This window comes from Vulpes vulpes, chromosome 11 (assembly GCF_048418805.1).
Source record: "Vulpes vulpes isolate BD-2025 chromosome 11, VulVul3, whole genome shotgun sequence".
NCBI classification, from domain to species: domain Eukaryota; kingdom Metazoa; phylum Chordata; class Mammalia; order Carnivora; family Canidae; genus Vulpes; species Vulpes vulpes.
The window spans coordinates 10,921,383-10,934,054 of NC_132790.1; the positions used below are offsets into that span (position 1 = coordinate 10,921,383).

General features: G+C 36.2%; 1 protein-coding gene across 50 annotated transcripts in view; it reads left to right on the plus strand.

The window, feature by feature from the left end:
* SOX6 (SRY-box transcription factor 6) overlaps positions 1-12,672 on the plus strand; it is a 581,952-nt gene that overhangs the window by 486,711 nt on the left and 82,569 nt on the right. For 42 of the 50 annotated variants that reach the window (XM_072725559.1, XM_072725550.1, XM_072725530.1 and 39 more), the window contains 2 exons: positions 6,693-6,842; positions 12,094-12,277. In XM_072725559.1, the coding sequence (XP_072581660.1) occupies positions 6,693-6,842; positions 12,094-12,277 (334 nt within the window). The remainder of the gene's footprint in view (positions 1-6,692; positions 6,843-12,093; positions 12,278-12,672) is intronic. The other 8 variants (XM_072725542.1, XM_072725543.1, XM_072725571.1 and 5 more) reach the window with 1 other exon arrangement.

The following is a 12,672-nucleotide window of genomic DNA, read 5'->3' on the forward strand; positions in this document are numbered from 1 at the left end:
TGTTAGGTGCTAGAGACATAAATAAGACTCAGTCATTCCCTTAAGGAGCTTGGAATCTACTGGGAGATAAAGACATGAAAAAAAAAAAAAAAAAACATTCCACAGACTACACAGGAATAGAAGAGATCTGGTGGGAGCACAAAGGAGGCAGGGGTCAGATAAGGCTTTAAGGAAAAAGTGGTTTTTTGACTTGAGATTCAAAAGATGAGTAGAATTTTTACAAACATGAGGAGTTAATAGGGAAAGAAAGAATATGGCAAGAGAAGCAAGGAGGCTGAGTTAGAAATTAGCCCAATACGTGAGAAGGGAGAGTGGTAGCTCTTCCCCCTATTCCTTCTCATCTCCTATCCCTACAGCCAATTTTCTTTGGTGTCAAATATTAGGGGTATAGCTAAACAAGTACCTTCTATGCTGAAAAACAAGGACTTCAGTTCTTTCCTTCCATAAAACCACAGCTATATTTCCTGGATCGTTTTGTTGACATTGGAGGTTTATGAGAAGTAAAAGTATTTGTGATCTCTTTCAAATTATTTTTAAGCTTTCTCCGAGCACACCCCTCCACCAACCCCCGACCAGTCTGTAATGAGTTGTTACTGACATATTTTCTTCCCTGTGCTGAACAAGCACTAAATCATGCTGCTTAATTACCCCTGTCTCCGTTCCACCTTTTCACAGACTCACAGCTGAACTTGTCCAGCTTTATAGCATGCCTTGCTTGGTAGGCAGAGGAATGGTCATCAGCATTGTTTTGAGAAGGTAACAAAACCCAGGATGTCCCTGGAGAACTGAGCCAGGCTTGGGGCCTAGTGTTAGGCAGGATCAATCAAGTAAATAATGACCTTCATTTCCTTAAAGACACCCCTCACCCACCCTGCTTGTTTCCTCCAACATCTCCAGTTGCCCCCACTGCCCTCGGTAGTGTGTGGTACACAAGAACAGAACCTGAGTTAACCAGGGCTGGAGATCTGGGGTTCCCAGATACTATGTGGAGCTACAGCAAGTGAGGTAACTATAAGGGTCGGGGTTGAAAGCTCTCAGTAGTACCTATCGAATCTGTTTTTATAGAATAGCATTTTCCTTCCCTTCCTTTCTTCATTATCCACCAATAGGCTAGTTGTGTTTGAGGGAAAATGTTTTTTCTTTCTCTCTGGGCCAGATTCCGACAGGCCACTTTAAAATGCCCTTTCTAATTGAAATGACAAAACACAGGAGAATTTACTCCAAAGAGAATCTAGTGTGTGAAGGTGTGCCTGCTTTTTCACTGTTGGTTTCCATATACAGGAGCATAATGGTGCCAATTTCCATTTTGATCAAGTTCTCCCATTTCTACCTATACTCTGCATAGTTATTTTTACTTTATCCACCTATTAAATATGTGTCACTAGGGTATTTCGAATATCTTCTATTATGGCTCAAAGATTGGCTGCAGAAAGAGGTTGTTTAGATCACAATCGTGCCCCTTGCACCTTAAAGGTGGCTGGTGGCACCATTAACTCTTTCCATATTTGAGGACTGTGAGGTGCCATTTAAGAAAAAGTCACTGTAAGACATCTGGAAATACAGTTTGCTATTTGAGAGCTCGGAACAGCAGCAACATCAGAATCTCTCTTCTCCTTGGACAATGATTCTTGTCTGGTGGCTAGAGACAGGAAATGGGTTTCATTATAATTCACTGTATAGCTTACTTAAAGCACATGGGCTTTAAAGTCAGACTGACTCTGTAATAGATAATAATTCCCATTTTATATAATTATTTTGAAAACTAAATAAAATAATAAGTGTAAAATACCTGACATAGAACCTGACTGAGTTAGCGCACAATATATATTTGTTGAATGAACACGTGAATGAATGGGGGTGATGATTGAATGGCTGGATGAGTGGTTATGTGGTTATGTGAAAATCATGTGATTATGAGAATACAGGCCTCGCACTGTTTTTTCTATGGGGCTCTCTATTGGAGATCTTACATGATTTTAACACACAAAGTAGGTACATATATGTGTATATTTCATATTATGTTAAGTAGTAGACTGTGACACCATCATTATAATTTGACATGAATTTGGCTGTACTGGGGGTAAAGCAGGCCTCTATTCCCAAGTGTGATAGTGTTATAAAATGATTCTGACACGATAAAATTTTTAGAGCCTGACCATAGACCAGTGTATATACTCTAAGGCACTCAAGAATTTCACCATAAGGCTGAGTTTTGTAGGACCTGTTTGTTTTGTGTTGAATGTAAGTAGGCCTAGTTATTAAAGTATCACCAGGATCCAAACGCAAGATATGTTTTTCTTTAGGGCAAGTCTCAGGACACAGATCTCTAGAAATAGTACTAGAGGTAGATGTTTATGGATTTATGAGCTCTTCATAGGACTTAATCTAATTTATTTAAAAGATTGGTCAGTCAGTTAGAGGTAAAGCATAGGAAAGATTCTTTGTGTCTTGGTTTTAGTTCATTGCTTTTTCTAGATACTTCTTTTTTGGTGAATAAAGTCTAAAATGATTAATGTGACCTATAAGACTCTACCCCTCTCCAGACCCTTCTCATGCCACTCCACCCTCACTCAACAGTCCTGCCATGTTGGCCGTTTGTTAGTCTCTTGAAATATTCTCTTCTTTTCTACCTCAGAGCCATAATAATGTTTCTTTTTTCTGGAATGTTCTTTATAACCTTTCCAGCTGGATAATTCTTTCTTAAAGTATCACTTCCTTAGAGAAGCTATTTTGATTCTCCAGACTATGTTAAATACCTTTGTTCAATGGTCTTTTGACATTCTGTGTTTTTCTTTCTCAGCACTTAACCTAACCATAATTCATAGTTACTGTCTAAGCATTTATTTAATGTCAGTTTTTCTTTCTAGCTCCATTAAGATGAAGACTATTTCTGAGTCTCTTGTTGTTGCCCCTCCAAGTGTTTAGCATAATGTTTAGTTTATGGTAAGCACTTGATAAAGATTTGTCATTGGACAAATTCATCAATACTGGAAACGTACCTGCAAGGTGCAAAGGTTGGTTCATTATATAGTCATTTCTACTTTAAATGGTAATGTTGAAATGAGAGCTAGAGTGTTCTTCTAATACCAATGCTAACTAGTTATACTGTTGTCAGCATGTTACTTCTCTTCTATGACCCTCTGCTCATCAGTAGAATGAGGAGGTAAGACTAGACTAAATGATTTGGTGAGGCCCTTTCAGTTCTAGGAGCTAAGTTCATGTTTCAACTTACCAAAATCTTAATACTGGCTACTTTATTAAAACTGAACTAAAGGTGGAATATTTTTAGCCATAAAACAGTAAAAGCATTTCTTAAAGTGCTCCTATAAAATATGAGTGATTTTATAATTTTGAAAAATATTTAGCTAGGCTCATTTTTTACATGTATGCCCTGCATGTCTTTTATATATCTTGGATAAAGAAACAATATCCCAAACAATCATTGAACATTTTTCAAAATTGAAATGGAAAAAATCTATATTTACAGAAACAAGTCTTCACCAAAGTTTAAATGTTTATGAGACTTTGGCTAAGCCTGTTATAAGCTTTACTACATTGTTGGTTTTGTAAACCTCAACTGTGTTTGGAAATGAATATTCATCATTATCATCATTGTGACTGTGAACTATGATCTCAGAATCTTATGTGGAATGACACTTTTGTAAACTCTTATGTACTAGTTAATCAGAGTTTAACGTTTCTCTTTCCCAAACCATTAGCCTGCAAAGGAGTTTTTGAACTAAAGCTATTTATTTGAGTAACTCATATTTTATGTTCTTCCAAAAAAGGATGCAGTAGCGTTTAGAGAATCTTTAAATTCATAAATAACTAGACTAAGAAGAAAAATTGGAATTACCCCTCAGTTGCTGCTCAAGAAGTAGAATTTGTGTCAGAAAAGTTGAAGAGAGTTGACTGAAGCTAGCAGTTATTGAAAAGCTTTCTTGTTAACATTCTAACAAATGACTTCAAAAGAACCATTTCTTGTGAAACAATGTAATTTCATTTGGGCTGGGTTTATTTTCCTTTTATTTTTTTTTTAACTCAACAGCACAAAATTATTTGTTGCATAAAATAAATATAATCATATATCACTTCTGCTGCTTCATTTATAGAGAATGTCTCTCGTTCCTAACATGCAGTGGTTTTATATAGTACGTTAATTCAGAAAATATTGATTGGTTAGCTCTTATTTGTGAGGCACTATTCTTGCTACTAGGCACTCAGAAATTATCAGGTTGATTGTGACTTCAGTAAGCTTACAGTCTATTGAGCATGACAAGACATAATTGCACAACTAAACACAGATTTTTAAAAAAGCGATAAGCACCCCAAGAAGGGGCACATCGGGTGTTTAGGATCTGTATCTTCTATCTTCTCCAGGCTGTGTTCTTGTTCCAAGACTTTGAATCCTCTACAGCTTCTAACACAGAGCCTTGCACATAGAACATATTCAATTAATGTTAGCTTAGAAGATGAGCTGTCTGTGAAATCATTTAGTAAACCTGCACCTATTCAACAAATGGCATTCTTTTTATCTAGGCCAGATCTGAAAGTCTTCAGTCTGAAAAGCATGGTACTTAGATCTCAAGTTATATGTTTTGTAAGACAAAATGTGACAATATTTACCTTTTGTGAGCACCTTCTATCTTTATTTTGGGCTCTATTTTCTGATTTTTATTTCAAAGCTTATTCTACTAAATCTTATCTGACATCCTACTGTCCAGTTTACCCAGCTCTGTAAGTTATATGGTATGTGGCGATGCTGCTTCTTGCTACTATCCTTGATCACAGCTTACAAGGAGCTCTGAGGAGTCTCAGCATTTCTGGGGTCTTTCCTCTCTTAGGCACAAACCACTAGAAAGGGATATAAAGTAAACGGTTATCAAAGCTTTAGAGGAAGCAATTAACATTTTTTCTGAAAAGCGGCTGTATTGTTCAATCTGAAGGCTTTCTGGATTTAGCTGTTTAAAAAATAGATTTGTTCCCGAAGATTTGTTTTTCTGCATTTTTTTTCACTAGTTGCAGTCCCCTGGAGGACTCAAAATTGAGTAAAATTGAATTTCTTCTGATCTTGTGAATTATTGAGGGAAAATGAAGGCATAAATGATGTCTAAGGACTCTTGCCTCTCTAAGATTTCATGACTCTTTAATACTCAGTAGGAGGGCATATTGGTCATGACGCCAGATACTGTGTGGCCCACATTTTTTCAGCTCTCAACTATCTTCACTCCATTCAGTATAAAACTTTTCTTCAGTGGCTTTATCCAAGCAGAAAATTTTCAGAAGCTTCATTTGCCCCCCCTTCTTTGAAGACACCTGGCTGAATTTCAAAGGAAAAGGATACCACAGAGTAAAAAGGAAACAGAAGAGGCAGCCTTTTCTCTCTCTAAATTCTAGCAGTTTGACTGACTCTTACTTGTGAATTTTTCTTGCCACTGAGTCATTGCACACACAGAATTATGAAACTTTAATTTCTTTAGAGGCTTGTTATATTAGAAAAATTGTTCCAAAGAAAGCAACAATCATGACATAAGCACATCTGGCTCTTGCAAATTATTCTTTATTAAGCTTTCATTTAATTACATGTGCTGAAAGGTCTGTTTTTGATTACTGTAATTTTTTTTATTTGTCCATCTGAATGATAGTAATGCTGGAAATTACATACAAACCACCTGTTTTTTTTTCCCCCCCTTACTAATATGGCAAAGTTTGAGCTATTTTCTCTGTGGTTGATGAACTAGGAAGCTTTCTATTTATTATGATAGAAATATGACTATCAAGGTAATGGCTTAATCTCGATTATAAGAAGAAAAGAAAATATTTGAATGGAGTTTCCAAGCATTAAATAGTGTAAAGATTGAGGTATCTGAATTCTGGTTAACCATAGCAGATTAACACATTCACTTATTACCAATTTCACCCAAAAGCTAATAAGTCAATAGTTAAGGATTTGACACCTATGCTAGGAAAAAGAAGCTTTATTTTATTTTATTTTATTTTATTTTATTTTATTTCATTTCATTTCATTTCATTTCATTTCATTCCATTCCATTTCATTTCATTTTTTTGTCAAGAATATGGCTATAGTCTCTTGAGGATTATTTATATGTGGCCTAGAAATAAGACCCTGAGAAAACAGTAACTGCTGTTGGGCCTCAGGGATCTTGAGGGCAGCGTTCTTATCATCCAAAAGGATCAGCATCCCCCTGAGAAGTTTGGTTGATATTGAATAAGAACAATATTCTTATAGGAATCCCTAGGAAAGTTCAGAGTAATTTCTTAGTTCATGAATATTAAAATCACATGAATGGACATACTGACATTTGAAGAACTTTTTATATCAATTTTAGGCACTAGAAAGAATCATAGAAAATGATTTAGTCAAATTTCTTTTTGTACCAAAGAAACTGAGTTCTAGAGCAACCAAGTCCTTTGTTCAGGTTCATAAAGTTACTGCTCGAAGGACCAAGAACAGGACAATGGCTCTCATACTAGTGCTCTTTCTTTATATTATTTGGTCTCTCTTATTTCCTCTTTAAAAAATAGTGAAAGAGAAATTGCAAGGCTGTCAGAGAAATAGTTATCTAACAATATGGTAAGTTTTTTGTCTTGTTTTGTTTTGTTTCGGTTTTTTGTGAAACTCAATTTCAGCTGCATTTAAAGAGATAATGTTTGTCTTCCCTGTTTTGCAGCAGCTCTATGCCGCTCAGCTGGCCAGCATGCAGGTGTCACCTGGAGCAAAGATGCCATCAGCTCCACAGCCACCAAACACAGCAGGGGCAGTCTCACCTACCGGGATAAAAAATGAAAAGAGAGGGACCAGCCCTGTAACTCAAGTTAAGGTACTTGCTTTGCAGGATTGTGAAAACAGTTTGGAAAACAGCTTCACAAGAAAAGTAGTGAACCAGGCTGGGTTGGGAATAAACAGCAGGAAGCATAGCAGCATAAAGGAACCCCAAATGCTCCTCTTTATGGTAAATTTCATGATTGAGCACTGAGAAACAGGTGTTTCCCTTTTGATAACAATAGTGCCATATTGTGAGATCTTTACCTAAATCTGCAAACTCACTTCTCAAGAGTTTTTCCCCTTTGGATTCTGGCTTTTATTTTTTAATGCTCATTGGCATGAATGGCCATGGTTTTATTACCAGTCTTTGTCATAGACTTGTGACACTTTCTCTCGAAGTTTCTTAAACAGGTGGGAGCCAACTTACAGTATCAGAAAAGGAAGTTCTGAAAACTTTAGATTTAAAAAAAAAGGGGGACAGAAAAGAATCTAATGCTGGACTTCATATGGTTTGTTGGAATAATTCACGTGGGCTCAAAGGAGCAGTGAGTGGTGTCATTATCTATTCATGCTTTGATGCCATGTAGTTGTGAGAAGATAAACAGGCTCTCCCAAGTTACTGCTGGGACATTGCTAGATGTCTTTCCTCAACTAATTTTCAGAGTCTTAAAATGTGGCACCCAGGAAGTATTTGGCAACAGAGGGAAATAGATGATATGTTCCAACTTTGTGCTGCAGCTGGTACCGATAGGTGGTACTGGTTGGTTTTTATAATATAGTTCAGAGAAACAATTGTTTTCTGTCATTGACTTATCTACTTAGAAGGGTATGCTAAGCAGAGATGTAATATGCCCAAAAGAGACTACATTTGGAGAAATTTTGCAATTATTAAATTTTCACAAGGGAAACTTCTAAGGCTAACAAACAGCATCAAATGCTACAAAGCCACTGAAATTATTTTATTTTCTATAATGTGCAGATAGGAATTAATTTCATGCCACCCATGCTTTAAATTCTCCAAAGAAATAAATGAACATTTATGCTTTGTTGGTAGAAATATTGAGATATTACAATAGGCAGCTTACTTTTAATAAGGTAGCATTACTTATGGAAGCAGCCTATCTATTTTGTGTTCCAAGAGTTTCTGTTTGTGAATAAGAGTCAGAATACTACAACTCAAACCAAGGCACTTCATTTAATTATAGTTGTTAGCATATGAACATATCAAGCATTATTGACTTGAGGTATTGAGTATTAGATATTTTAACATGAAAAAGTAATTTTATAAGTGACTTGGCCAAATGGAACCTTACCAAACCAAGCCTTTACTGGATGAGTAAAATGTTCCCTGGTTAAATTCAAGTTTACATCTGCTTTTACCATTCCAGCTTTGTGGGCCAACTGAGTTTTATTACTCACTTGACCACATGCAAATTCTTAGGGAGTTCTCTATATAATTTGACTTGACTATATTTTATGTTAATAACAAAGGAAACATTCCTTATAATTATTAGATTGTTTATTGTATGTGTGGGTAAAAATATATAGATCAAGACATAAAGCAGATGTTTTAAATTTAAAAAAAATAGCTTCTACCTATTATTGAAGAAGTTCGGAAGATAATCTCATGATTTGGTAATTGAAAGGATTATGGTCACTAAGATATGATTCTGTCTGTAATCACTGCTTTCCCTCTGTACATAACATGACCACATGACATAGGGCATAGTTTGCTGAAGGTAACAAAATTAAACATAGATAATCTATATACCTTCTTTTCCCTCAGAATTTTTATCTACTATAATTACTAACATCAGAAGTCAGAATTTTTTTGTTCAAATTTCAGTTCTACCACTTTTACCATCTGTGTCACTTTGGGCAAATTATTTAACTTATTTCAGCCTTAGTTTTCTCCTCTGAAAAATGGGAGTTAATATTGTGGGTCTTAAATTCTCTAGCATATAATGCGTATTCTGTAAATATAAGTATAGTGATGATTGTGATGATGAAGAGCTGATGATAATAAAGAAGATGATGGTGATAGTGATAGTGGTTGTAATTGAAATATCTAGTTATATACTGAGAAAGATCCTAACTAAATACCTACGAGATTTCCACTTTTAGCCATAATGGAGGAACAGGGATCAGATTTAGTCTCCCAGCTTAAGCAACTGAAACACAGGACAAAATATATAAAACAATGATTTTCAGACATTTACAGTAGGAATATAGGACAGTGATTCCTGAGAGAAGAGAAACAAGTGAGGCAAGTACTATGATGATTCCAGCTTACTGTCTAAAGGTAGTTTCTAGGTCATAGTGCAAGGAAGGGTACACATGGAACATGGCAGCCTCTCTGAGTAGAGGGATATCATTCAGGATTTTGGGATGCCAAGGTAGATAGAGTTTGTGAGGTAGAGTACCAGAGAAGAGAGAGTTGTACACTGAGAGAGAGAGTACTGAAAATCTGTAGAAGATCCCCCTGTATTTAGCTGAGTACTGATCAGCCTATGTATACGAGGAAATTCTCTGAGACCAGGGAAAAATACCAGGTACAGCAGGCAAAGCAATTGCAAGGTTCACAAAGGACTGAGGTTGGATTATATTCCCATTAGCCACAGTGGAAAGATCTTGGAACATAGAGGGTGTCAAGTAGTGTTGCCGAAAGGGTGTTACCTCAGTAATGGGGCCAAATTATCCCTAAATTAATGACTGCTCTGAACCTACCTAATATGCTTAAAAGCAAGCATGTTGCTTTTGTTCAAATTGTTCTGTGTCTTAAAACAAAGTCCAAAAATATCTGAAAGAATACACAAACTCAATACCCAGCAATATAAAATTCATAGTGTGTAGCATCCATACAAGCAAGGAAATACAAGCAATAATGAGGAAAAAAAGTAAATCAATAGAAACAGACCCCAAAATGGCACAAATGATAGAATTAGCAGTTAAGACAGCAAAAACAGGTACCATAGGGTCACCTAACTATAGCCAAATGAAGAGGTAGGCAAATCTTCCTCCTTAAAAACATCCATGAAATTTCCATCCAGCCAGATCATGCCGTGAGAACCAATATCAAGCCTGCCATGATGAAAAGAAATTTACTTGATTGGGAGTTGGTAGATGCTTCCCCTGTTCAGTGCATTGTTGGCAGAAGTAGCAATTATTGAATTATAAAAATAAATAATCAGGGTATACTCAAAGCTGAAAAAAATAGATGTCATAAACTTTACATGTTTAAGAAGACAGAGGAAAAACGTGAGCATTATAAGACATGAAACACACCCATGGAATGTCTGGAGATAAGAAATATAGTTTTTAGAGTAAAAGTATACTAGATTAGTACTGATGGGATTAGACACCACAGAAAAAAAGATTAATGAACTTGATGACGGAATGATGAAAATATCCAAACTGAAATACCTTAAAAAAAGACTGTCAGTGCTGTGGGACATCAACTGGCCTAATGTATGCACTTAAAGCCTCAGAAGGAAAGGAAAGGAACAGAAAAATATATTAGAAGAAGTAATGGCTGAAAATTTTCCAACTTTGAAGAACACTCTGAATTCAGATGTCTAAGAAGCTCAATGAACCCCAAATAAAAAAAATAAAAAATGGAGAAAACTAGATACCTAGCAAATAAATCACTATTGTCTAAAGAGGAGTAAAGCAACTAATCAGGCTAAATACCCTGTGGGTGCAGAGTAAGAGATGTAAAATTATAATCAAACACGTAAGATATTTTTGACATGCATAGTGGATATAGTCATGTCTCCTAAGAACCCATCCTTTGTCTAAATATGGAAAAATGTACATTCCAACATAGATGTGCCAGATTATCTATTTCCTACCAAGATAAAAAAACAAAATCACTACGTTATCACATGACTTATTTTCTCTGACAGTTTAATAGAAAAGGGATCTGGGATTTGGAGTCCAATAAACTAGAATTCAAATGCTATCCTTCCATGTATGGTTTTGGACAATGACCTCTCACTCTGGCCCTTCCTCCTTTGTGAATTTAGAATAATACTGCCCAACCTCATAGACTTATTGCTAGTTAAATGAGCAAATATATGTGAAAATGTCTAGCACAGTGCTTGGTATACACCCTGGCTTCTCTGCATGTTGTTTCTATTTTCTCTTTCTAATCTTCCTCCCGAGAGCCTTTTCTGGCATCTCTTTTTGTCCTCCCTTAAACAATGACCGTGGTATTGAAGGAGACAGAGATCAGCTAGGGTCAGGCTCTCTTTCCAAAGGAGAGGATGTTCTGTTTCCAAGCTCTATTGTGTTTTAAAAGATGACATTAAAAAAATTCTCAATGCCTCCTCAGAAACAAAACAGAAATTAACATTTGCCGACAATTTTAGAACACAATAAGATAGGTCTCATAACTGAGCATTTAAATGACTATGTTTATATTATAACTAAATTTCTAAAATGACGAGCGTGTTGTTATGTGTGTTTAATGGTAGGATAAATGAGAGCAAATAAAGGCAAGGAGTTTAGCTTTCAAGCTCCTGGTTACACTAGAATTACAAGTCAGATACTTGAATACTGTGCCCAGTATAGAAGGACAGGCTTCTTAAAATAGACATTCTGTAAATATACGTAGCAAAGAATATAAAGAGACATCACTTTAGACATGAAAAATAAATTACATATAGCATGGTATGTAAAACATAATTATAATGTGTGCTTGCTCTTTGCAAAAATTAATTTTAAACATGAATAGAGACCAGAATATAGACCATGAGGAGTGTCCACACCCAGAAAGCCACATAGAAGCCATGCTGTGGCATGTGGCTCCCTGGGCAGAGGCCCAGGAGAGCAGAAGAAGCCTGTGTTTTCATTTTTAAAGTACTTGCAATTGTTTGATTTAAAATATATATTAAAAAATTAGCTGCAGAGCCTATTTATAGTTGCAGGAACTTTTCAGAGAGAATAACACAAAAGCACTACAGAGCTGCTGAAATTTTAAATAATTCTTTGTAAATGCCCTAGGTTAATTTAGATCCTTGAAAACACATTAGGAAATTAAGCTGTAATGTGAGCTAATTCAGATTTTAATTTGGCAAAAAGAATGATCCAACTACACAGTTAATGTAAATAGAAGCATAACACAGGGAAATTAATGAGGTTTCCTTCCGATGAATCTTCAAGGAGGTAGATAATTAGCTTCTTTTGTTATTATTGTAAGAGAATGTGGCATTGTCTCTTAGGTGTAAAATAACTGTGGCTTACTAAGTGATAATGTGCTTCATTTGTCTTTTTTTTTAATAATTATTTATGTTAAACTCTTGTAGGATGAAGCAGCCGCACAGCCGCTAAATCTCTCTTCCCGACCCAAGACAGCCGAGCCTGTCAAGTCCCCAACATCTCCCACCCAGAGCCTCTTCCCAGCCAGCAAAACCAGCCCCGTTAATCTGCCTAACAAAAGCAGCATCCCCAGCCCCATTGGAGGAAGCTTGGGAAGAGGATCCTCTTTAGGTAAATGGAAAGGTCAACAACAGGAAGAGATTTATGAATTAGGTAAAAGAAAGCTAACCTGTTCAGTGATGACTGAATCTCTGTTTCCAAAGTGTTCCTGAGTCCATGGGGGGAAAAAAAGTAAAAGTAAAATCCTTTCTATTGAAACATAACCCCTTTTCGTGTCTTGGGTGATTAGAACTTTTGGAAAAGGTCATAATATAAATCCTGCTGGGATGAGTTCTTTAGAGGCTGAGGAGTTCGATCCAGCAAATCAGAGACTTGGGGATTTCTGTGTTTGGTTAATGCTTTGCCACTGAAGTAACTCTAGGCAGATGAGAGTGATCATGAACCCTCCAAGGGCCTAGAGGGACCTGGCCTCAAAGCTGCCTGCCAAAAGTCCAACATTTCTTTGA